The sequence below is a fragment of the Orbicella faveolata genome, unplaced genomic scaffold (genome assembly GCF_042242905.1).
Source record: "Orbicella faveolata isolate gen_17 unplaced genomic scaffold, um_ofav_v1 contig_26, whole genome shotgun sequence".
Classification (NCBI taxonomy): Eukaryota; Metazoa; Cnidaria; class Anthozoa; order Scleractinia; family Merulinidae; genus Orbicella; species Orbicella faveolata.
The window spans coordinates 2,356,064-2,381,171 of NW_028301554.1; the positions used below are offsets into that span (position 1 = coordinate 2,356,064).

Consider the following 25,108-nt stretch of genomic DNA (forward strand, 5'->3'; position numbering starts at 1 on the left):
CTATGACCATTTGAGGAGAACATTTCTGCGTGTACTGAAATATAGCACTCGAAATCTCACATTCTACAAAGATGCACGTGGAAGTGCTGTAGCCACAATCAATCACCTTCATGAACTGATGCATATATGTAAAGAAAAAGGTCAGAGTGTTCCATTCTCAGCAAACGATCTTCTCCTAATAAGTTTTTTTGACCAACGACCAGACACGGCCAATAGAATCTTTACACTAAAGGTTGTCGATATGCTTCATAAATATGTCAAGGGCTCGGAAGGAACTTGCCTCTATATTACTGCTGTACATTTTTTAACTCAACCTTTCTTCAATGCGAGCTATGGTTCTCCAGAAGAAATCCAAAAGGCTCTCTCAACAGGAATTACAATCTTGCGACTTTGGAAAAGATACCTTGAAATCAAGAAAATGAAGCTCCACTCCCAAAAAAATGCAGCTAAAATCAAAGAAAGGCGAGGAAACTTCATTACATATGGAGCCTACACAACATCTGAACTACTCTTCTCTGCTGGCTGCCAACACTCCTTGGCAATGTTCTTACACTTCAAGCATCTTGGACCTGAAGTATGTTCGCCACATCGATCCGGAACAATTACCACAGAGAAGATCATTGGACAGTTGCAGGGCAAAACCAATCAACTCCAGTCACTAGATACCTCGCCAACATATGCTGATATGATCAGTAAGACGAAAGATCTGGCATTCATCAACGAAGCTCTGTCTGAGTTATCATCATATGAAGGAATACGAATCCCTGCCACAAGCAATAGGAAATTGTCCCACTTCCAAGTCCGCAAAGGGAATGATACTCCATACCAGTACCCATGTACCTATAAAGAGTTTTTAGAAAGACAGCGTTCTATGCATAGAGCTGGCGTTAAACAGGCACAGGATGTTATAAGAAAATTCTTACCAGATGAGTTCGAGACTACCCTAACAGTAAATGGTTGTTGGACAATGCCTTACAGATTTACCAAGCCTGCTGAGATCGTTATAGTATCAGACCAACCGCCGTCTTATGATAAATTGGAAGTTTTTCTTGACATAAATACGCCGAACAGTGTAGAAAACGAAGTAGTGATGGAGAGCCTACTTATAGAAAACGAGGAAGACGAGTTTATGAGACAACCCTCCCAACTTGATGAAGTCGACGATGAGCAGCAAATGACTGCAGATAAAACAGAGGAATTGGAGTCAGATGATGATGAGGACCTAGATTCAGAACAACCTAGCGAGAGGAAATCTAAATGGTACATTGAAAGGAATGGTTCTCCGATTCATATAAAGAAAGCTTTGAAGTTGCTGATCCCAAGAGAGTTTATCTCGAAAGAACGAAGCCGCAGACATTGGGTTACTAATTCCCTCCACACTTCTCTCAAACCCATTGACCCATCTCACGATGTAATTCAGTTCAGGGACGTGGCAGTTGCAGACAAAGATGACTACTTCATTCTTCATATTTTGTCTATCTTATCTGAAGATGGAAAAGAACTAGTCAGCACCAGTTCTAAATGCAGACACACCGTCAGAGGCATAATCTACCGAGATGTAGAAAGTAACCAGTATGGTTTTGTGAGCTCTGTTTTTGTCTCTCGATGGTTGCCAGTCAGTAAAGTACTAATGGAAGTAGTGCTTGAGACCGACAGTGATGGCATAGCAAAGTTATCTGAAAAGAGCCAACTCGACCTGGAGACTGGGCTTGCAAATTACAACCGTAGTGAAACAGGCATTGATCAAATTGCTGAGTGTGCTGACGACAACAAATTTTACGAGGTTGAAAAAATAATTGACGTCCGTCTAAATAGACAGTACCACTCCGAGGAGTACAAAGTGCGTTTCAAAGGATATAGCTCTGAGGACGACATGTGGCTTCCAAGTTCTTCTTTCCGAGAGCCTGTTCAGTTTCAAACTGTTTCAAAGAGAGGGAGAGCGCGGAAACATAGAACCAAAGATGAAGGCGAAGTTGAAGTCCAGCAACGGAAGAAGATGAAGAGTTCAAATGTTACGACAGCCAATAATCCAAATTCAGAGAGTCATGAAAGAATAAAGAAAGATGTGCCTACTGGTAAGATTCCATTACCAAGAAAGAAAACTCCCCTCACCAAGACAGGTAAAAAGAGGAAATCTACCAAAAAGAAAGACGGAAAAAACTTCAGAAAGTCCCTTCGCAGCCAGTCTCTGCCAGAATGCAATTCCAGTGGAAGCGACCTGGAAACCCATTTTGCTCCGCAAACCAAGAGGAAATGTAAACGAAAGACTCCAAGTGAAAAACCTGGCAGTAAATTAGGTGAAAGCGTAAATGTTATTTTGGAGAAAAGACAGTCATACGCTGGTGATGATCATGGAGATGATATTGACCCATCAACCACCCACAGCAGTCGCGGCTCTTGGTCTGATAACGGAAAAAGCGATGGAGACCAATTACAAGTGTGCAGAGGCTCCTTTCACCAGTCTTGGCATGAGGACTTCCAGTGTCCTGGACAGCAGTGTTCATCGATAACCCTTACCTCTTTGCTATATACTACAGTTAAACCTGTAGAGTCCTGGAAAGCAAGTGATCTTGACCAAGTCCTACTCACAGGAGACAAAGTACATTTCAACCAGCTTTGCTACATTGGAAAATCCGCAAGCGGTGGACTTAAGTTAGCTCTTGATGAACTTCCTAAAGACTTGCAATGTTTCCGTTTTCAGTTTTTTACAGAGAGAGAAATAGTAGGTGGGACAATTGATAAAAGGGACACTACCTCAGACGATGATGACTTCGCTAGATTAGAGGACATCTTTGAAAAATGTCAAAAAGAGAAAGCAACTGGATTATTGTTACGAATTTTAGACTACACTATTGCCTGTGCACCAAGCTATTCCACATGGCATGTAATAGATTCTCATGCAAGAAATTCGAGAGGAATGGTAGATGAAAAGGGGTCTTCAGTGGTGCTTAAATTCGACAACTTCAATGCCCTTATCTATTACATAAGATCCTTCGTTGAGGCTGCAACCTCTCAAAGAAGTCTCACCATAGATGATCTAACATTTGAAGCACTCGTCTTGAACATCAAAGAACGAAAGTCAGCAGAAAGTGACGATGTCCTCATTCTTCCTGTGTCCAGTCTGTTATCGTATCAAACCAGCTTTGGAAGTGTAGATGTGCACAGTTGCTTTACAGTGTGCCTCGAGAAAGACCAAGAAATGAATGATGACGTTCTGGATTTTTATTTGCTCCACGCCGCTGAAAATCAGCTACATTGCGATTTAAAGAAGATGTTATATCTATATAATTCCTGTTTCTATAAGAAATTATCGCAATTCAACCCACAGGCGTTAATGAAATGGACAAAAAATACAGACATTTTCTCCAAGAAGTATCTAGTAATTCCCGTGTGTAATAGTCGCCATTGGATTTTGGTAATCGTCAGGATAGATTCCAGCATCAGGCTGATGATACTCGATTCCCTACACAAGGAGCAAAAAACTGTTGAACGTAGGATAGTTAGATACCTTAAAGACGTGTGGTCAGCTAGACCACCACAAGGTGGAAAAAAGACCCTGGAGGTGGAAGAGGTCAGCTATCCTACAGTCCCTCAACAGCCAAACGACAAAGACTGTGGTTTATACGTAATGAAATGTTTCGAACAGTTCTTGGAATTTGTCAACAGAGACTTGCAGTGGTCTACATGGAAGCCAAACTTCTCCCACCGAGACATTCTCTCCCTCCGTAAGATAGTTAAAAATACTGTTATGGATGAAGTATCCAGTAAGTGAAAAAGAGTTTGAATAATTAAGCAATAGGCCCCACTCTATTTAAACAATAGAATGTTCCTGTAGTTGCCCGAGAAGCGAAGAAAGTGTGAAGGTCGAAGGGTATTTGTGATTTTTTAAGTGGCAGCGATAAGCAGCAAGTTGTAGTATTATTTATACGAAACTACTGGGGCCTTTGATTTGACGGACCAAATCTGCCTAAACTAAGAATCATAAGTTACTGTTTTCAGTTAGATTTCGTAACGACTTTAAATTAAGAAATGTGCGTATATGTTCTGTTCTTATTAATTCCTAGAAGACAAAAGTTGAGTTGTTTTGTAGGCACTTTGCGGTAACTGGTATATCTTTTAGAGTGATAACTAGCATCACTACAACTTTAAGGGCCCATTAACTTATCTTTTTAAGCCGTTGCTGAGGAAAATTTATTTTCTTATAACCTTGTCATTTGTACATAGTTCAGGGTTATTTCATGTACTTTATCTTAACCATCATCAGTTACACAAGTGTTGAAGTCATCAGGCCACGCGCATGGTCATGTGACTCAATCTGAAAAAATGTAAAGTCACCCAAGCATATTACCTCGTGGAGATTTATACCTTGATTCAGTATTCTAACCTAAATCTATATTACGCTATGCATAGATTTTGCTTCATTTCTAAAAGGTCAGATTTTGAGAGAATTTCAAAATATTGAAAACTTCGTAATTTACGGGGAAAAAAGTATGATTTTTTTGTTTCCAACGTTGGCTTAATTCGTAACTCGTCAAAAAGAGCTGTTTTTAATGGAAACAGCATTTCCCTTAGCATTTAAAGTCCCCACGATATCTATCGGAAGTTACTCTATCAGCGCGTACGCAGTCTACACTACCAGCAGCTCGATAAGGTCAAACGAAGCTCACGAAAGCCCCACGGAGGTGATTAAGATTTCTCTTTTGTGCTTGTTTTTCTGTTTTTCGTTTAGTTTGTTTTGGTTTGTACTTTGTCAGTTTGTTACTTTGAATTGTGTTAAACACTAAGAAAAAAAATATATAAATGTCACCGAATGTGAAAGCTTTTGAATTGTTCAAATTTTCCGTGCTTAGGCTGACCTTAGCAAATCGGTTAATGGGCCCTTACAACATCAGGATACTACTAGCCAGACTATTGCTAACCCCATGGAATACGTTCAGGTCCATTGGTTTTATCCGCGTTGTCTTATAACCTGGTGTAAACACTATTGTTGTACCCTTAGCAGTTTTTAGGGTTAGAAAGTACGGTTCAACCCCTCTTAAACAGCCCCTCTCGGGGAAAATAGGGGTTCTACTCTATGTTTAATTAGCCTTCAATCATTAAAATCTAGCATTTTCATCCAGACATAAAATAGTGCATACTATATATACACACTATATTTTGGACCTCTGTGTGTTCTCATTGCACACGTTAGGGTTTTCCTGCTATTTTTCAGATCCAATACATATTATATATATACCTTAATACCTTGTTGTAATTTTAATTTTTCGTATCAATTCAAGTCGTATATTGCTGTATAGTTAGTTCTCAAAAACCCACTTGGGAGAAATGAATAAATAGCATTGTATGGCTAAATTGTCTATTTTAGCTCAAAACTTGACCACCAACGATAACTGGTCGAAAAACCACCAGTCTTCGTCGAAAACTTGGACGGAAATCTGTGAACAAACAATTTAAACGAGAAACTACAAAATTGCGCACCTTTTGACAAATTCAAGTAAAATTAATCAACTACCCTTTGAACTGTTCTTTTCACATATACTTGAACTTTTGTCATTTGCATTACAATGTAATCCACCTTGAAGTTGAGCCGAAAACCGCTAAATTGGCCGAATTTCCCGCGTTTCTATGCGTGGTTTTATTTACGAAAGCACTATTGACTGCTGTAAGTCAGTTTCACAGTGCCCTATAAAGGACACGTCTTTCAATTTTATCGCGCGATAAAATAACGTCGCCGCGCCATTATCGCCCGAGAAGTAATAGTAATTGGACCGAGTGGAGTGCAATTTAGGGAGTAATCGCGCGAGTAATTTCAAAATCTGACGAGCGCGAAGCGCGATGCCGATTTGAAATTACGAGCACGATTACTCCCTGAATTGTACGACACGAGGTCCAATTACTAATTAATCGTATCTATAAGAAATTTTGGGATTAAAAATGTCTTTTTGAGAAATTCTTTTGAGCGAAAACGTCTGTACGCTTTTCAGAAATTTTGAGAACTGTAAGAAACAGTGCGAAGGAAGCCATTTAATTGCGCGTAATTTACGCGCGAGTCACGTGGGTGTCCAATTACAGGTATCCAGCGACAAAAGTTCAAATTGGATACCTGTAATTGGACACCCACGTGATCGCGCGCGGATTACGTGACAAATAGGCGCGCTGAAAACCAATCACGATCGAGATTTTTGTTATAGATACGATAAACTAAAAAGTTAAAGCGCGAAAAAATGGGAATAGAAGCTTGCGCAAGTTAAAATCAGGACACACGCTGACATGACGGCTAACTGGCTTCCACAAACTCTGAAACTGGAGCAAGCTAGACAGCCATCTGTTTATTGAACAAGCTAATGAAATCCCGGTCTTCAATCAAATTCAGGGCTTAAAAAAATGAAGGTTTTTGGAGAGCTGACAAATAATAGGTGTAAACAGGGTCAAACAAACGAAGCAGAGATGAATCCTGCATATATGGCTTTCTTTAACGTGGCGAGGAAGGAGAAGTGATAATACATAATAGGCACGCACTGCTGGCATTTAGAAAGAAGCAAAGCTGAAAACATAGGCTTTTCTTTATATTTCCGTTCTGATCTCACATTTGGTGACGAAACACTGCATATACTGTACAAGGACAAACACCTTTTCTTGTAGGTTTACGAGCGTTTCTGAACCGATCAAGGGATTGTTGTTGGCGTAGGAATCTTTTTACGGTCAAAACCGAATAATTTGATCGTTTTAGATGCTCTGACCACAAAAATAACTTCTCCAATAATCTGATAAGTAGGCTAATGCCGAGCTCAATCACCTCAATTGCCTTTATCTTTCATTAGGTTCACGTACATTCCTGATTACCTCTAATGCTCACCGAAACTTTTAGCAGCTTTTGGAATAATTAAGCCAAACGAAAATTTTAGAGAACAAACAAAACCGTCCGAAAATTATGGGACATGATAAAAGTGAGCACATCAATTCCGAAAATTCTAGGGAAACTTTATGGTTTTCCGAAAAAATTTGAGAAGTCTAGAGCGTCGCTGGGAAAAAAATTTCGAAATTCTTAGGCAACCTTCCATCCGAACAGATATTTTACCGAAATATTCCGTTGGGTGCCCTTGATATAAGTTTAAGACACATGAAAATTTCAACTAAAGAACGTACCCCTTGTAATCCTGAAAATTTAATACTTGGCTTCCGTCTTGAAGATACCTGTGAGAGGAGAGTTAAGGTCAAACAATGAAGTGAATCGGTAAGTACTTTTCAAAGAAACACCACAGAATCATTGCCTTTCGTTCTACAGTATATGGACACAGACACAAGTTTGCTGACTCGCGCTGTCTACAAATTACCTCAACAAGATGATACTCTTCAAGCGCTCGTAAACAAGAATCCGTTAATTTCACGTGTACTAGAAGCTTGTTATTGCTTGACTCCGTTCGGGATATGAGGTTGTACGAAGTTTTCGGTTCTAAAACAATGGCCATCGCATTTTCTTTTCCCCAAACCTAATAAACTCCTACTCCATCCGCGAGCAACATCCGCTAAGAAAATTTCACTGCGCCTGTCTAATATATACCGCGGATCCAAACACTACGATCTTGACCTAATATGGTACACCGGAAGTATTCAGGGAATCATCGAAAGACATCGAGATCAGGCTAATACACGTGCTTCCGCCAATTGGGTTATTGAATGCTGAGAAAGCACTGGACACGAGAAAGGCGAGATTAGAACTCAGTTTCCTCACGGACATTTTTCTTTTTCAGGAATTACTGGTCTGTCCTTGAAACAATTTAGGATAATTAGGCATTGAACTGAAAGGGATTAATAGGTGGAATTTTGGATTTAGAACTTTAAAACCTTTGCCTGACGCATCATCGATATTTGTGTCTCGAGTTCGTCAAGATTGCAAGCAAAAAGGCATTTGAAAAAGCTCGAACGCAAAGGGGTGGGGCACTGGGGAAAGTTTTTGAGCCACAAACGTGGCCGCTCTCGCATCGTAAGACGTAGCAAAAAACTTAACGTTTGTGGACGGACTAACTTGTACAAAATGAGACTAAGATTACTTGCTTTTGCTGGCCGATTGTCATAACCTTGGAATATTCTCCTTATTGTCTTCTAAATCTAGAGTTGCTTCCCAGAAGGCTACGAAAAAAACACTAAAACATCACGAATGCTTTCATATAATTTATTGAAATTAAATTTAAAAAATATATATATTACACATCAGATCAATTGCTCTGTTGTGGAAAATTCTCTGTTAATCCATTTATGAGAAAACAAACGGAAAACGATATTCATATTAACAATTTCTTTTTTTCGGCGGCTTAAACAATTTCGCTTTATTACACTATAACAACATTTAAAGAATTGTTCTTACGTTGGAAATAAAGTTTTCTTTCAGCTGTATGGTAATTAAGCAGTGCATACAAAAACTGAGAGTTTTTTAGCTGATCTTGGTGCCGTTGGATCTGTCATGATTCGATCCCTTGTGGACAGAACAGCACTGTTGTTGGAAGTTTCAACTCCTTGCGATGAGAAACGCTTGTCCAAATGTCCAATCTCCATCCTATAAAAAATATTAGTTTAATAGATATACCTTATTCGATAGTTTAACCCGGGAAGGGGTGACACCTCTTCTGAATAGGTTACCGATGTTCTTCGGAAAATTTTAATAAATCTCCTAAGGCTTAAGGAGACCAAACTGGGCGTGGCTCCAACTTTATTCAACTCCTAAAATATATCAATTTAAAAGGACATGACAGCGTTTTCGTTAACATTTCTTCAAGTACACCCTAAAACATTCTTTGACGGCTAAAAATAGTGGCGTTTGGCACCGAACGCCTTAAGTGAGACCAGACTCCATGATTTATATCTCTAAGCGAGACGATTAGCATCCCCGAGCTTTTCATGTGGGAGTCCCTCCATCCGGGGTTTAACATATAACACACGCGGATACTTTGAGAGTTGCGTTGTATTTTTCCGAGCCCAGAGGAGATTTCTTTTTTCACTATTATACCATTTTCTAGTATTTCGCCTTATAATTTTTGAAATACTTCCTCAATCATAAATCATATGAAAATTGTACCGATCAAATAAGGTGCGTGCGAATGACAAAAACAGAATACTACTCTACCGTACAATACGGCTCATATTTTGCGCGCTCTCTTGACCTTACATAGGGAAATGGTGGACTACCAATAAATCCCATACTGGATGTTTTGACATAAAATACGCGGGGACACAACGTGCATATATGGATGGCATATTTTGCGCATTCTTTTCACCTACTATGATAAAATGAGCTAAAAGTCAAAAATAATAAATGATCAAATCGAAAAAGAGTTGATCAGTGGAGTGGAATGAAACCTTTCCCTGATCGATATCTTAAGATAAGACAACCTTTCTTCCCTGGGAAAGTGTTTATCTCAGGCTCATTCTGGAAAAAGCCGTAAGTCCTGTCGTATTCTTACCTTACCGGGCTCTGTATGTGAGGCTTTAAAAAAGGTTAACTACTTAAAAATAAGTAGAGACGGTACAAAGATCCAATCCCCTCCCTAGAATGAACGCAGCATCTGACACTTAGTATCAACGGAACTTTTAACTGAGTTTTACTGACCGCGTATCACTTGACTCCTGCAGCTCATGCATCTCTCCATGACAACCAGTTGTCATGTCTCCTTTAACCTCAGTCTCCAATTGCTTCAGCTTGGTGATCACTTCTTGTCTTTTGGCGTCCAAGTCGGTCTGCTGGTAATTTAAACGGCAAAAATGAAAACTAAACTAAAACGCTGTGTCACAAACCAGCATATACAGCTGGTGGAACCATGGGGCAATGAGAACCGGTTAATAACAAGAAACCTCTGTAAAATATCCTAAAGTTTTTAAACGAGATGGTAAAACATACAGAAGCTGCGCAAAATAGTTCAAATGGACCATTCAAATCTGATCCAAATATCTCAAGTAACCGATAGACCTTTCCATAAAAAACAAACATTTCACAGGAAATAATTGACTGAGCCAGCTAATAAACTGGTTTAACAGAACAGGAAAGTAAATGTTCTTTCGAAATCATGGTGTAAACAGCGAGCTAAACATTCTTCCATCAGCTCATTTCTCCGGGTGTCAAATGTGAACGGCAGGGGCGTGGCCAGGGGAGAGTTCCAGGGGTTCTGGAAACCCCCTTTTGGGTTATGAAAATGGATTTTATTTCAAGAGGAAAAAAGTATCGGAGCTCCCCTTTCGAAATTCCGCGAGACGAGATTTTCGTTTTTGAAGAAGAACAAAAGAAAATCAATTTAAAAAGGCATCACATGCTATATCGCAGGTTACAATATTATAAGGGTGCATAAATTGGACGGATCATACGAGCCTCCCGTGCCTACTTCCAGCCTTGCTAGTTTCTCGAGAAGGAAACCCTGTACAAGCCGCTTTGCAGTACTATGCAGATGGCCTACCATTACCCCAGGTTTTTGATGTGGAACTTTTCTGTTGACGGGGCAAGTGGCTAAACGTGGATCAAGACCTACCCAGCAATGTAGCTCAGGCATCAGAAGAATGCAACCATGAATTCTTTCCAAACGTACATAAGTTGCTACGTATCTTATGTACGTTGCCAATTACGTCTGCAGAACGTGAGCGATTGTTCAGTACATCGCGACGACTGAAAACTTATCTGAGGGCGACCATGACCCGTGAGCGAGAGTCTGGACTTGCGCTAATAAACATCCATCATGGTAGGCAAATTGACATTGATACAACAATCGACATTTTTACACGGAAGCATCCACGGCGCCTCCTTCTTTCTGATATCCTAGCTGAGGGAACGGTAAATCACAAGTCTACAGCATTTAATGACTGAGTATGTAATATGTTAAACAACTATTGTATTATTCATTTTTAATTCTATTATGGTCCATCTCTTCAGGAAGCGAGATTTACAATCTCCTCTTAGAAATGCTGGCTACATTTGGCTCTGAAATTATTTGAAATTTGCGCTCAGAATCAAGGAAACGCCATTTCTGAAGACCCAAAATTCAAAAATTTTCCGGGGGAGCATGCTCCCGGACCCCCTAGTAAAGAGCGCCTCCGGCACTCGATTGTCATTTGGGCAAGCAATATACATTAGGAACCCCTCTACGCAAAAAGGCTGGCTACGCCCCTGGAACGCCGAAAGAACAAGTTACAACAAAGGTAAGTCCTACCTTAAATAACCCAGAAAATGTGTCATCTATCACATCTTGAGGGAATTCACCAGTTTCCTTTAGCAGCAATTCAAACTTTAGCCTTTGGTTTTCTTTTCTCAGTTTAGATATCTCGCGTTCTGCTGATCCTATCCCGGACTGAAGCAAACCTTCATTTTCATTTGCCATGTTTAAAGACTGTTTCAGCTGCTTGACTCCACGCACAGATTTTCTATTGTAGTCTTTAAAGCATTCCTCTTGTTCTAATTTTTCTGCCTCAAGTCTTGAGATCCGAGCTGTGGACTCCTGAAGGCTCATCTTCATGTCCCAAATAAGTTTGGTTTTACCTTTCAGATCTTCTAATCCAGACTCCACTTGCTCCTGAAGAGTCTTCTTCTGTCGATCTGCCAAGAATTGCTCGTTTTCCAAACGCACGGTAGCAGCCGCCAGTTCCCGTGAAAGACTTTCTTTGTCTTTCTTGGCACATTCAAGTTGAATTGACAACAATTTTACCTCATTTTGTGTCGGTTCCACCCGAAACTTCATTTTGTCTGCTTCCCAGTTTTTTCTGTTCACACTCGATCTAAGATGGACAAACTCCTCATTTTGCTTTGTGATAATGGATGAAGAAATCTCCAACTCTTTCTTTACTTCTTTAAGAGATGTCTGCACACGCTCCAGCTCCAAACCTCCTTCCTTATTTACTACTCTCAATTCCTCAATTTCATTGTCTTTTAGACACAATTTGGCCTCCATGCTTGTTAAAAGCGACCTTTTTAATTGTAAACTCTCTTTAGTTTCCTCCAGTGTGGTGTCTTTGTCCTTCAAAGAGCTGTGCGCTCTTTGTACATCTCCTTCAAGTTGTTTGACAAGTATCTCTAGCTTCTTCACTTGGTCACTCTCGTCTGCAAGAGTTTTCTTGAGATCAATATTTTCATACTCGACTTCTCTTAGGCGACCTCTCATGCATTCTACTTCGGTCACACTCTTTAAAAGAGAACTTTTCACGCTTTCTATTTCATCACCTCGTTGATTCAATTCTGCTCTTAACCTTTCCACAACACGCTTTGCTTCAGCTTCTTTCTGTTTCAGTAACACAGCTGATGAATCTAATTCTTTCTGCCTTTGCACTAGCTTACTAAGCCGTTCTGCCACATGTACCATTAACGATCCTATTTCTTTGAAGCTCCCCTTGGTATGCCTGCTTTGCTTTGTGGGAAAGACTTGCAAGTGATCGTATTGTATTCGCGATGAGATACCCGCATTACCAACATTGTCTTGTCTGTAAGTCAAGATGTCTTCAGCTACTTCTAGCTCCGTTCTCATTTGCTTCAGGTTAACGTTTAGCTTTTCTACTTTCTTCTCGTAGTCACAAAGCTGCTCCTTCAAACTTTCCACCTCTTTTTCTCTACCATCCAGGAGTATTTTTTGTCGCTGAACATAAGATTTTTTTCTCTCCATGGCCTTTCTCAATTCTCTTTTTTCAGACCGTTCTTGTTTTAGTTCCTGCTTTAGCTCGTCAATTGTATCGTCTTTTCTGCTTAGCTTGGTGTAAACCTGCTGTAACTCAGTCTCTTTGTCTTTAAGAGATAATTGGGTCCTTTCTTGTAGCTTTTCCATTTCTTGTAGCCGAATCTCAAGCTCGGTTCTTCGTTTCTCCAACAGTCCTTTCTCTCTTTTCGCGTTACATTCCGTAACTTCAACGGCCCTTCTCAAACATTCCTTATCCGATATTTCCTGTTTTAACCTTTGATTTAGTTCATCAATCTTATCATTGGCTTGCTCTAATCCCTCCTTGTTATTCTTAAGTGACTCTAGCGTTTTCTCTCTCAGCTCTTGTGTCTGCTGTAACTTCTTTTCGAGTTGTGTTGATCTCTCGAGAAGTCCCTTCTCTTTATCAACATTACACTCCGCAACGGCGATGGTCCTTTTCAAAAAGTCTTTGTCCAGCCTTTCTTGTTTCAGCTCTAGTGTTAAGTCATCAATTTGTGAATTTTTGGTGCTTACGCTGCGGTACAACTGCTCCAATTCCTGCTGTTTGTCCATAAGAGAGGCTGATGTCGTTTCTTTCAGCTCCTCCGTCCGCTGTAACTGATTCTCAAGTTCTCTTAGTCTTACTAATAGTCCTCTCTCTCTAACAGCATTAGATTCTTTCACTTCAATGTCTCTTTTAAGACACTCTTTATCAAATCTTTCTTGCTTTAACTCATCAATTATATCATCAATCCTTTGATCTTTTTGGTATATCCTGCGGAAGGCCTCCTTCAATTCCTGATCTTTGTTCATGATGGATGTTATTGCAGTGTTTCTGGCATTTTCCATTCCTTGTAACTGATTTTCAAGTGTTGCTGATCTTTCTAGTTGCTGTCTCAAAGTTGCATCAGTCTGTTCTAAATTGTATTGGTTCTGTCTTAGACGCCTGCTTGTCTCCTCAAGTAACCTTTCTGTCTCTTCAACTCGACGCTCCAGAAATTCAGTCCTGTCTGTCTTCAGTGTTAACGCATCCTTTGTTTGCTGCAATTCATTTTCCGTCTGTCGAAGAGATTTTCTGATGCCCTCGATGATCTTTTCCATTTCTTGCACTTGGCTTGTGTCCTGGTTATCTTTTCCATATTCTTGCTCGTGGTTTAAGGTGTCTTTTACGTTCGACAGTTTATCAGGCCCGTCTGTTGGATCCTGATCAATGTGGTATTGTGGTCTTCTCCCAAACTCAAGACCTCTCTGTCGAATAAATCTACCTAAGAACTCAAGTTCTTGCTCATTCTGGCGAATGCGTTTCCTTAACTTTTTAATATCGGAGCTTTTACTTCTGCGACCCCTCCTCGAACGCATGCTGTCTTCTTCAAGTTCACTGGTTTCTTCCTGCGGACATTTCAATTCATCAAAAGACTGCTTTTTGGCTTCCACGGCTTGATCTTGCAATAACTTGTTCTGAGTCGTCAAGTTTTCTACTTGGTTGCAGAGTTCTGTCAATTGTTTATCTTTTTCCGAGACTTTAGACAGTTCTATGGCCTGCGTGGAATTTTCTTTCCTAAGCCTTACTAGCTGATATTCGAGTTGTTTTATGACGTTCGACACTTCGCTTTGTAGTTCACTCATCTGGTTATCCTTCTTTGATGCCTTGGACAATTCTGTGGCCAGGGTGGAATTTTCCTTCTTAAGAGTCGCGAGCTGATCTTCAAGTTTATTCATGACTTTCGACGTTTCACGTTTTAGTTCAATCATTTGGTTATCCTTCTTTGATGCCTTGGACAATTCTGTGACCAGCATGGAATTTTCCTTCTTAAGAGTCGCGAGCTGATCTTCAAGTTTATTTATGACTTTCGACGTTTCACGTTTTAGTTCATGCATTTGGTTATCCTTCTCTGATGCCTTGTACAATTTACTGGCCAGCGTGGAATTTTCCTTATTAAGTGCCGCTAGTTGATCCTCAAGTTTATTGATGAACTTGAACGTTTCACCTTTAAATTCATTCATCTCATTGTCCCTCTCTCTTTCCAGATTGTGATTTTCCTCCTTAAGGTTCACTAGCTGATCTTCAAGATGTTTTATGACCTTCGTCGTTTCACTTTTAAGCTCAGTCATTTGATTATCCTTCTCCGATACCTTGGACAGCTCTGTGGCCAGCATGTAATTTTCCGTCTTAAGTGCCGCTAGTTGATCCTCAAGTTTATTGATGAACTTGGACGTTTCACCTTTTAATTCAATCATCTCATTATCCTTCTCTGATACCTTGGACAATTCTGTGGCCAGGTTGTGATTTTCCTTCTTAAGGTTCGCTAGCTGATCTTCAAGATGTTTTATGACCTTCGTCGTTTCACTTTTGAGCTCAGTCATTTGATTATCCTTCTCCGATACCTTGGACAATTCTGTGGCCAGGTTGTGATTTTCCTTGTTAAGGTTCGCTAGCTGATCTTCAAGACGTTTTATGACCTTCGTCGTTTCACTTTTGAGCTCAGTCATTTGATTATCCTTCTCTGATACCTTGGACAATTCGGCATTAAGCGTGGAGTTTTCTTTCGTAAGCTTATTCAACTGATCTTCAAGTTGTTTTATAACCTTCATGTTTTCTTTTTTAAGTTCGCTCAGCAGATTCTCCTTATCTGATGCCCTTGACAGCTCTGCGATCATTCTGGTATTTTCATTCTCAGCTGTACTCAGCTGCTTCTCAAGTTGCTCTATTGTCCTCGACTTCTCGTTTTTTACAGTGTCCAAGTTGCTTTTCAAGGTTTGCTCACAATGTTTAAAGTGAGATACTTGTCCTTCCAAATCATCCACCTGGCATCTCAACAACGTTTCTCGTTGATTAGACAATTCCAGGGATCCCTTCAATAACTCTACCTCCTCGCGTAAATGTTCGTATTCGTGTCGTTTATTATCCATCTTAGCCCACTTCTTGAATTCTTTGATGGTCTCATTTAACTCGTCAACTCTATTGTTCAACTTCTCATTGTTTTCCCGTCTAAACCTCAAGCTGTCCTCCAAATACTCAACATCATCCAATAACTCTAGCTTGTCCTTCAGAGCATTTTCCAGGCTCTCTTCTGCTTCATCCCACTTTTTCTCCTTTCTTTCAAAATCATTTTTTAAATTTGTCAACTCTCTTTGCTTGTACTCATCCCTGGATTGAAGACATTTTAACTCAGCGTTTGTCGTTTCAAGCTCAGAATGCAAAGATTCGTTCTTCTTCTTAAACGCCTCGACTTCCTCCTGCATTATAGTGATCTCAACCAACATTTTTGCGTTTTCTTTTCTGCTTTCCTCTAACATCTCCGTCCCAACATGCTCGTCGCTTTTGACTGAGCCCTTGTTACTCTTTCCAGTTGCCTGTTTTAATTCTTCTGCCATTTCTCCGATGTTATCATCAAGAACACTAATGCTGTTCAGCAGAACTGGGACTGTATTAACCTCTCTTTTTACAGCAAATCTCTGTCCCTTAGTTCCATTCCTTCCACTTAGCTGCTGTCGTATGTCAGTGACCATTGAATGCAGTTTGTTCAATTTTTCAATAGCGTCTCCAACTGTTGCCTTTTTTCCACTGACAGTAACACCTTTTTCTTTGTTGGTCACAAGCGCTTGCATTTTGTTTTCCGTTGGGCTCTTTATATCATCATGGTGTACATGATGTTTCGTTACGTTTTGCTTTACCTCATCTTCCAAGACGTCAATCTCAGTAACTTCACACGCCGCTGCTTTAACAGCTGCCAGTAACTCTTGATGCAGAAGATGTTCCGAGATGTTTACTACAGCTGCTATCCTTCGCTGGTAGTTAGTTCGCCTGCGTTCATCTGTCACTCTGTTTTCTCCGTCGGTTAAACTGACAAAGCTAGAATCGCGACTTTGAAATCGTCTGTCAACAAGCTCGTCCAAAGCGTCCCAGGAATCTGGTTCTTCTTCGTTTTCTGAAATCACCTCTAAAATGCTATCGTTGATAGCTGCCACTTCCTCGTCACACGACGACAACAATGACTCATCGTTGTCAATATCAGTCAGCCACGTGACAGATTCATCCAGAGTTTCTACATCAATGATTGATTGATATTCAATTTCCTCAACTGCCTTTTTAGTTTCTGAAGAACGAGAATTGCTTTTAGGAGACGACATGCTTTCTTCAGTTCGTATATCTTCTTCAACTTCGTCAAGTAAACGGTCAAAGTCGTCTATGAACTCATCCTCTTTGAGCTTAGACTTCGTCACTTTTCCTCTTCCTGATAAAAGCCTTTTGGTAGTATGGGGACGCTGACTGACCTCTTTAGATGGTGTATCAACTTGAGAAAATTTATCTTCCAGTGAAGCTTCTAACCTTTCATCCATAATTGAGTCAACTGACACAAATCCATCACCACCATTAGCTTTAACGTCACTAGCAGCCGCCTTATTGTCTTTCTGGCAGCTTCTGCCCATTCCAGGAGCTACCTGTAGAACAGACTGTTCGTGATATTCTATCCTTTGAAACTCTTCGCCAACCGCCAAGACCTCGTCATCAATGCGGGAAACTGAAATATCTTGATGAGCAGAGGATACCCCTTTCATGACGCCACTGACCCTGGGGAGAGCCAAATCACCCACTGAATCCAATTTTGCACGTTTTTCTATTTCAAGAGCACATACTTCATTATTTGTTGATTTGACGCGTTCACCAACAACAGAGATATTTTCGTCTTTGCGCGGGGAAAGTAAACTGTCTCTATGACGTCCTGGTGATGCTGCTGTAGACTTTAAAGCTGATGCTGGGCTAGTCTTAAGTTCAAGAGTTTCCCTGTCTTCTTCTTTATTCTTTTGGTTAGGTCCTTTATTAACAACATCAGATAAGTATGGAGCGCCACAGACAGATTCTTCCATGCCACCAATAACACAATGAGAATCACTTGGTGGCATATCATCTATTGAGCCCCAAGAATCAAGTTCATCACCGGTATCACACATAGAATGTGATTTCTCAACTTTTGAATCTTCCTCACGAAGCAGTTCTTGAATTTCGCTGACAGTAGATTCGTCGTCAGCTCTTTCCACGGCACCATCTGCTCGGGAAGTATCAGTTGTGATACTACCGACTTCAACTGTATTTTTAGAGGAATCATAACCTGCCTTTTCATCAAAAGAACCTTCGTCATTTTGTGCGTTTTCCTTCATCAGTTGTTGGTTTTTCTTATTCGTAGCATCCAGATCCATTAAAAGGTGTTGCTCATCTTGCACTTTTGTCTCAGCGAGAGGTCCTTCCATGCAATGTGCAAAGCCAGAAACTTCACCTCTGTTATGCACGTCTTTATTTTCTGACATTAGAAACAGATTTTGGTCGTTCGTTTTTTCCAGCACAGTTTTCCCAACGCTGGAAGCTCTACTTTCCGAGGTATAGTCATCCCTATCACCGGAGTAGTCAGATTGAAATGCATCATTAAATAGAGCTGAGGAATCCAGTTCTTTCGGTGTATCAATAACTGGATGAAAATTTCTATCCAGGGAGGCTTTCTTTACATCTTCTCCATTACCAGACTTGTATGAATGGCTATAATGGAATGCCTCCTTGTACTCTGCAAGAGGTTTGTTGTTTATATCCCTGTCTGAAATAAGCAGTGAAATGTTAAAATCCTCGTAAATGTCTCTATGTGAAGTTGTGTCTTCTTTCAACCCTCTGAACTTCTCCATGGATTTGTTATTACCATGATCTGGAAGCACTTCCTGCGTTTTCCTATCAGGAGACTCCACTGTAGATTGTGCGTCAATTGTCATTGCATCACCTTGGTTTTCCGCCACTTCCAAGGCTTCTCCAACTTCATCTAAAAAGTCGTCAAATTCGGCAATGAAATCGTCCTCTTGAAAATTACGCTTTGCAGTTGACTGCGAATTGTACGGTTTTTCGTGTGAAGAGAAACGGTCTGAACACTCATGGAAATGACTGATGGGCGAATTTTCTGAAGTGTTTGACGTGGAAGCTGCTTTCATCGGAATGGGTTTCATTTCTTCAGGAAGCGCAGCTTTGTTATAACGTCCAGCTGTTGAGCTTTGAAGGTCTGGTAAATGCACAGACGAAGATTTAACAGATGAAGCTTCGCTTGCTGTTAATGGTTGTTGTAAAAACTCCTTTACTCCGCGCTCGTCAATGCTGTCTCGTAGATCATGATGATCACATCCAACTCCATCCAGCTCTACTTCAGGTCTTGTCTCAATATCATCTACTGACTCTTGTTTCATTTTCATCTCATCACATTTAAGGAAGGCTAACGGGCGTTCCTCACTTAAAGATGGTTCCTTAATAAATGCATCATCTATTTCTTGAACGATATCTTGTTCCATCCAGCTCTCCTGGTCGCAAGTTTGGACACTGGCCTCTTCGCAGGCGATAGAGAATGAGTTTGGGTCAGATGAGCGACGACTCACTTCTTCATAGACGATATCCACTTGTACGTTTTCAGCCCCCTCTACATCAGTGTAAGCAGCGTATCGCTGTAAAAGCGCCTCTTGCATTTCCTTGGGTAAATCTTTGAAGCTTATGCCGTGGTCGTGGCTCAACGTTTCATCTTCAAGAGTTCCTGTTTCCAAATGGTCGAGAGAGGAATTTTCTTCCGAGGTAAATTGGCCATCTTCACCCCGTACTTTGTCTTCCACTTCCTCTTCTGAAGGAACTGTATCTTCAAATATTGAGTTGAACTCTCCAGTTCCATGTGAGTTGAAAAGAGGTTGTATTCCACCTGGTGCAAACCTACCAGAGACTTTTCGCATTAATGGAGAAGGTTCATTAGCTATAATCCTCCGGTTCCCTGTACGACTGGGATCGCCATGGTCAAAGCCTTCATCACTCAATGTCATATCGATGGTATCATCATTTCCATCATTCAAAAATTCATCATTGCTATCTTCTTTGACATATTCAGGCCGTGGTACACTCTTTTCAAGTAAATCTCCGGTCCACTTGTTTTTATTGGAACGAGTGGACAGTTCCACGTCTCTATCATCCAAACACTGCAGCGGGCCGTCATTATGTTGGTCCCCGCCATCAATTTGATCAAAAGCATCGCTTTTTGCCAATGTTTCTTTACCGTCAAAACATAGGGGAGGGATTTCGTCGCGAGCCATCACACTGCAGACAGATATATCATCCAAACGTTCTGCGGCTGGCCCCAATGTGCGGATATTTGTTGCGAAAAAGCCAGACATTTTTTCGAGCTTCCCACTAGCCCTAACAATAGCTGTTGAAACGATCTCCCTCTCAAAGGAATTGTTTACAAGAATCTCTCCTTGTAAGGAAGATAACTCATCATATTCCATGCCAGCTGTTTTCGATGCACATTCCTCTGACTTGAAATTCTTCTCTAGTTCCCCACCACATTTAGGGTTGTTGTGGGGTTCAATCAGACCCAACTCTTCTTCGATACTGAAGAGTTCCACTGATATGTCTTTCAACGTGTCTTCTTTCTCTAGACAATCGATCTCAACGTCTTCCGAGGCATCCTCGTTGTCCATTTGATTACCACCTGAGCGGCTGGATTCCTTTGAATTTTCCATAACAAATTCGTTGTATGGTTTCGTTTTCACTTCTTCTCCAACAGAACCTTCAGTAGCCACGCACTTGTCATTTTGAAGTTTTAATGATCTTTTAAACATACAAGTCTCCACCTCTTCTGGAGCAAGTTCTGCCACTTCTGTTTCACAACTGATGCTGTCCAAAACTGGCTCTTTCATATCTTCAGATATGTCGAGCTCTGAATCTCCAAATGCCTGTATTACCCCGTTAGACACATTGGGTCGGACTTCAAGTGCGTGTAACGACAAATGTCCCTCTGTTGGATCTCGATCAGGTGCTTCATTTGAGGCATCCTGTTCTTTTTGGTCAACGTCGCAAGCCGAAGTGAAGTGAGTGGTTTGATATTCAGTCTGATTAACTGTTTGGGGTTCTTCAGAATTTTCCTGCAGTAAACTGGCACTAGAAACTTCTTGAACTTGATTATTTACACACTGGGAGGACACCAGGCTTTTCTCAGTCACTGCTGAATTCTTAACTCTTAGTTTTTCAAGTTTACGAGCAACTTTTCGTTTCTCTTTTTCGATCTTTTTTCGCTCTCTTTGTTCCAACTTCTCTCTTTTGATAGCTTTTTTCTCCATTTTCTCCAGACGTCGAAGTTGTTTTCGCTTCTTTTCCAGCTGTTTTACGCTGCTATATTCCTTAACCTCATGGGACTCATATAAAATGATATTGGACGCGTCCTCCTCGAGACAACAAGTGGTTGCTTCAGTTGCATCTTTACACTCCTGTTCCACTTGACGTCCTGCTCCATTCTGGTCTTCTGGGTTCTCGTTTTCAGCTTCTGTCTCCTGTTGATACTCAAGCCGATGGGCCCGTACCTTCTCCAGTCTTCGTGCAATTTTCTTCTTCTTTTTATCGATCTTCGCTTTCCACTTTTCCTCCTCGCGCTCTCGTCTTTTAGATATCTCATCTAAGCGTGTCAGGTCTTGTTTGATTTCATCCTGTCTGTGTCTCATCTCCTCTATATCATTGGTTATGGCGTCTTCTCTCTCCTGACTCTGTTTGATCTCTTCTCGTATCTTGTCCATAGATTCGATAGCTAGTCTGTTTTCCTCGGCAAACTGAGCTTTAAGCCGTCTTGATTTTTCATCCAGTGCGGCAATTTTTCTTTCCCCTTCGCTCGATACCGTTACAGAGCTACAATCGAACTCTTCGTCACTTGTTGCTTTCTCCTCCAAGTTGTTTTCTTCTTCAAACACTAGTTTCACGGCATCGTCGACAAAACTTGTAATGGTAGCATCATCTTTGCCGACTTTTTTATCTTCACTGATGTTATATTTTGTATCTTTCATGGGTTCCTCTCTGTCCCTGTAAAAGATTAATGCATAATTGTTCCATTAACAAACGAAACATAAGGGCTCTAGAAAACCTTCTGTGCTGCATCGGCATAACCTGCGATCAGGCGTTTTTTTTTTTTTTGAAAGAAGAAGGGAAAAGGGAGAAAGGAAAAAGAAAAACGCCTGATACATTTATTTAACCAGCCACCAACCGCCCCCTCATTTAAATAAACTAAGGTGTGGTCAAACTGTCATTTTATGAGCCAGTCAGCATTCACCGGAAGTCAAACTTATTTGTAGTTGGCGGGAATTCGAGACTCGGATTTCTAAAATAGTCTGCAGATCAGCTTTGCAAACTCCGCCATGTGAAATTATAACTTAAAGTGCACCTAACCCCAAAAATTTTTTTTCGCTAGAACGAATCTACTTATTATTTGAAATAGTTCTGCGAAAAAATTTTTGAATTCCGTTAAATCCTCGATTTGCTGTGCCACGACGAAATCTCGAAAATAGCTCCAAAACACCGCCATTTTGTTTCACGACCGAGTTTGAGGAGAATGGGTCCAGCGGCTCTTGTGACGTCTACCCAGGAAGATTGGATATCTCATTTCCTCTCATTTCCTTCAGGATGGTGCAATACACATTCGAAAAGTGCGCAGAAAACGCCTTCCAGAGGTGCTATCGGCTGTTGCAGCAATATTCCAGATTTAAAGAAAGATATACTGTACAATTTACTGACGATGATCGGCTAATGGCGCAATAAAGACGTAAACGATGGTTGATTTTGTCGAACCGAAACAAGCGAACTGAATCTGTGAGAACCACTGAAAAACTCTCGCTGGAATTTGTTCCGCAGACTTTCGAACGCTATTTTCATAAATTTTCTGCTTAAAGCTAACCAGAAATTTGTAGAAATACTACCTACAACCTATATCTTCCAATCCCGCAATATTTATAACATAACCGGCAAAGTTGTGTGATCCGGTCATGATCAAGAAGCGTTATACTGATATGTAAATAGTCGCAACTGTACGCCGCTAACCAACACTTATTTCTCTTTCGATTTAGATGAAAGTCGAAGATTAATCCTCTAGAATTACATGATAACAAAATTGTTAGACTCACAAAGTTTTTCGAAGGTTTGGAAATCAGCAGTGCGACAAAGATTCTGTGCAATAGCGTCGAAAATATGACCGCGTAACATTATCTGCGGACCGCTTAGGGAACACATCCTTTTCGCTTATCCGACGAATTTCACTGCAAACTTTGAGAACAATTTACATTGGTTATTTGGAGTTACGACTTAAAACGTGTGGCAATGTGAAATCGGTAACTGTATGAAATGTTTCCTTCCGCCTTGCTTCCCGCAGCTTCAAAAATACAGGTCCAAACAATACGATTTTCAATCGATCGAAGCCAATGTTTTGGAGGTCATCAAGTCTCGAAAACTGCAACACGTACGTCGTTCTTATAAACATGAAGCATTCAACTGAAAGTAAAACACAAACTGGATTTAACAGAACCTTGACAAAATACATTCTCGGTAAGGACAAATGTAAACGGGCTATAAACACGCGTGGGAATCTTACGTTTAGTTGACGAAATTACCATCCAAAGCAGTCCTTGAGTTTTCTTTCCTGCTTTTCGTTTGCCTGCTCCTCCACTTCGTATCTAGCTTTCCATTCCTAATATACAAGCAGCTCGTCCGCAAAGACGTCTTCCCCGTCGTCGCTTGAAATATTGTAAATTGCTCTCAAAGCTCTAAGCAGTGAGTTCACAGTTGTCGAACTTGCTCGATCGAAGTTTATTTCGGAGCCTTCCGAATCGAAACTTAACTCTGACTCCAGTGACGAAAAAGAAATGATTCTGAGACAAAACTTGGACGTTTTAGTCCCAAAATACATCGGAACGATTAGTTTTGCGTTCTATTTTCTCGAGCAAATACAGAGAGTTGACTGAGGCGCTATTGTGTTTGGTTCCTGGGTAGACGTCATCAGGTACCGCCGCCCCAGACTCCCTAAAACGCGGTCGTGAAACACTTAATCGCGACTTTGAAAGGGCATAGAAAATCGAGGATTCAACCAAATTCAAAAATTTCTTCGGCCAAATGCTTCAAATAAAGTCTAGATTTGTTTTAGCGAAAAAAAAATTTTGGGGTTAGGTGCACTTTAAATGCGTTTCGAAACAAGGTGAGATGGCGCTCACGATAAAAACAAACAAGTGCTGCTATTTCTGCGATAATAATTTACCAGTAGGAGCTGTCATTCCTTTATTTACGGTAACTAAAAACAAGGAATTCACTGGCAAGAGCTGTTTCACTGCTGATGGCATCGTGTTGGCAGAATTGCCCAAGAGCGTAGGATTACACATAAGCTTAGATGCAAATGCATGTTCGAGTCCTCCAGCAGCTTGCAATATAGAATACAAGTAAGCAACATGTTCACGGTAAATTTTGAATTTTGTCCCTTGAAAGCGAATACTTGGAGACTTAAAAACATAGCTTGCAATAGAAACGAGCCAAAACAATGCATAAACACATGGCAAATTACAAAGGTGTCAAACTCGACGAAGCAACATGCAGATAACAGCGGAAATCATGCAGACCTATAATTTGCCATAGCACAATCTAACGGCTCAACTCTACTTAAAATTCTTCCTTATAACACAACATGAAGTGCCTTTCATAAACACGAGTGAAGCTACAAAAAAAGGTCCAGTGACCGAACAGAAAACGGCAAATGTACAAATGTCACGAACCGTAGAAGTCGTGTAGGCTAGTCAACCCTATTTTACACCGACACTCGTAGGCGGAACTGCCAAAACATCTTCACGTAAACAAATTACTCGCCGTAAGCACTCTATCTGCTCTACTTTCAGGGAATCATAGTGAAAATTTCTCAGGGCTTCAACTAACGCAGCAGGAAACTCGTCCTCGCTAAAATCTCGCTCTGTCTCTGCCATTTTGTTTTCTTCTAGCCAGGCCAGCTTTTTGACCGGAAGTGAGGTTGAAATATGAAAGCCAATAAGAACGCATCGTTTCATAAGTTCGTTTTCACCAATCAGAGAAAAAACCAGAATCTGGTTTTTTAACATATGATCCGACAAGTAAATGTATCATGCCCTCCTTCCCCACGTCTGAATATAAGGGAGGGAGGGTATGATTGCAGGTTAGCATCGGCAGTGCAGTGAAACACTTAGAAATTAATAAACGAATATCCCCCCTCCCACCCCCTGGAGAATTTGACGAATCTGGGGTTACTAACGGCAGGTCTTCCTCTGAGTTTCACAGCAGCAAAAGGGCTAGCGTTCAACACGTCAGCTCTTACAAATTCACTATGGCGGTTAATTAACCTTTATCAACTTCAAACAGACAGCTTCATGAGATTGCATAGGAGTCTTTCACGCCCCTCTTCCCTGCAGTGATTTGCCGAACCCTAGAGGTCTAAGTTTAGCCTGAAGGCGTATTTTGGAAAGTATACCACATATACAGTGAAATCGTTGAAGTTAAAATATGTCGATGAAATACAAAAATGCATTGAAAGAAGCAACTTTAAAAGAAAAGTTTAGAAATATCTTATATTATTAAGCTTGCGTGACGTGCACGCGCTTTGTTTGGCTGCGAAGTCACGAGGAGAGTCCTT

The 25,108-nt window shown here is 40.7% G+C and overlaps 2 protein-coding genes across 2 annotated transcripts; one reads left to right on the forward strand and one right to left on the reverse strand.

Annotated features, from left to right (window-relative positions):
* Window positions 1-20: 20 nt before the first annotated feature.
* Window positions 21-3,772, forward strand: LOC149107612 (uncharacterized). The gene has a single exon (XM_089296392.1). The coding sequence runs from the start codon at window positions 119-121 to the stop codon at window positions 3,770-3,772; it is 3,654 nt and encodes a 1,217-aa protein (XP_089152518.1). The 5' UTR covers window positions 21-118.
* A 4,194-nt stretch (window positions 3,773-7,966) lies between these two features.
* Window positions 7,967-21,498, reverse strand: LOC149107613 (uncharacterized). Its single transcript, XM_089296412.1, has 3 exons — window positions 11,190-21,498; window positions 9,605-9,735; window positions 7,967-8,554 (listed from the first exon to the last, which is right to left on the reverse strand). The coding sequence occupies exons 1-3, from the start codon at window positions 21,480-21,482 to the stop codon at window positions 8,401-8,403; spliced, it is 10,578 nt and encodes a 3,525-aa protein (XP_089152538.1). The 5' UTR covers window positions 21,483-21,498; the 3' UTR covers window positions 7,967-8,400.
* Between the last annotated feature and the right edge of the window lie 3,610 nt (window positions 21,499-25,108).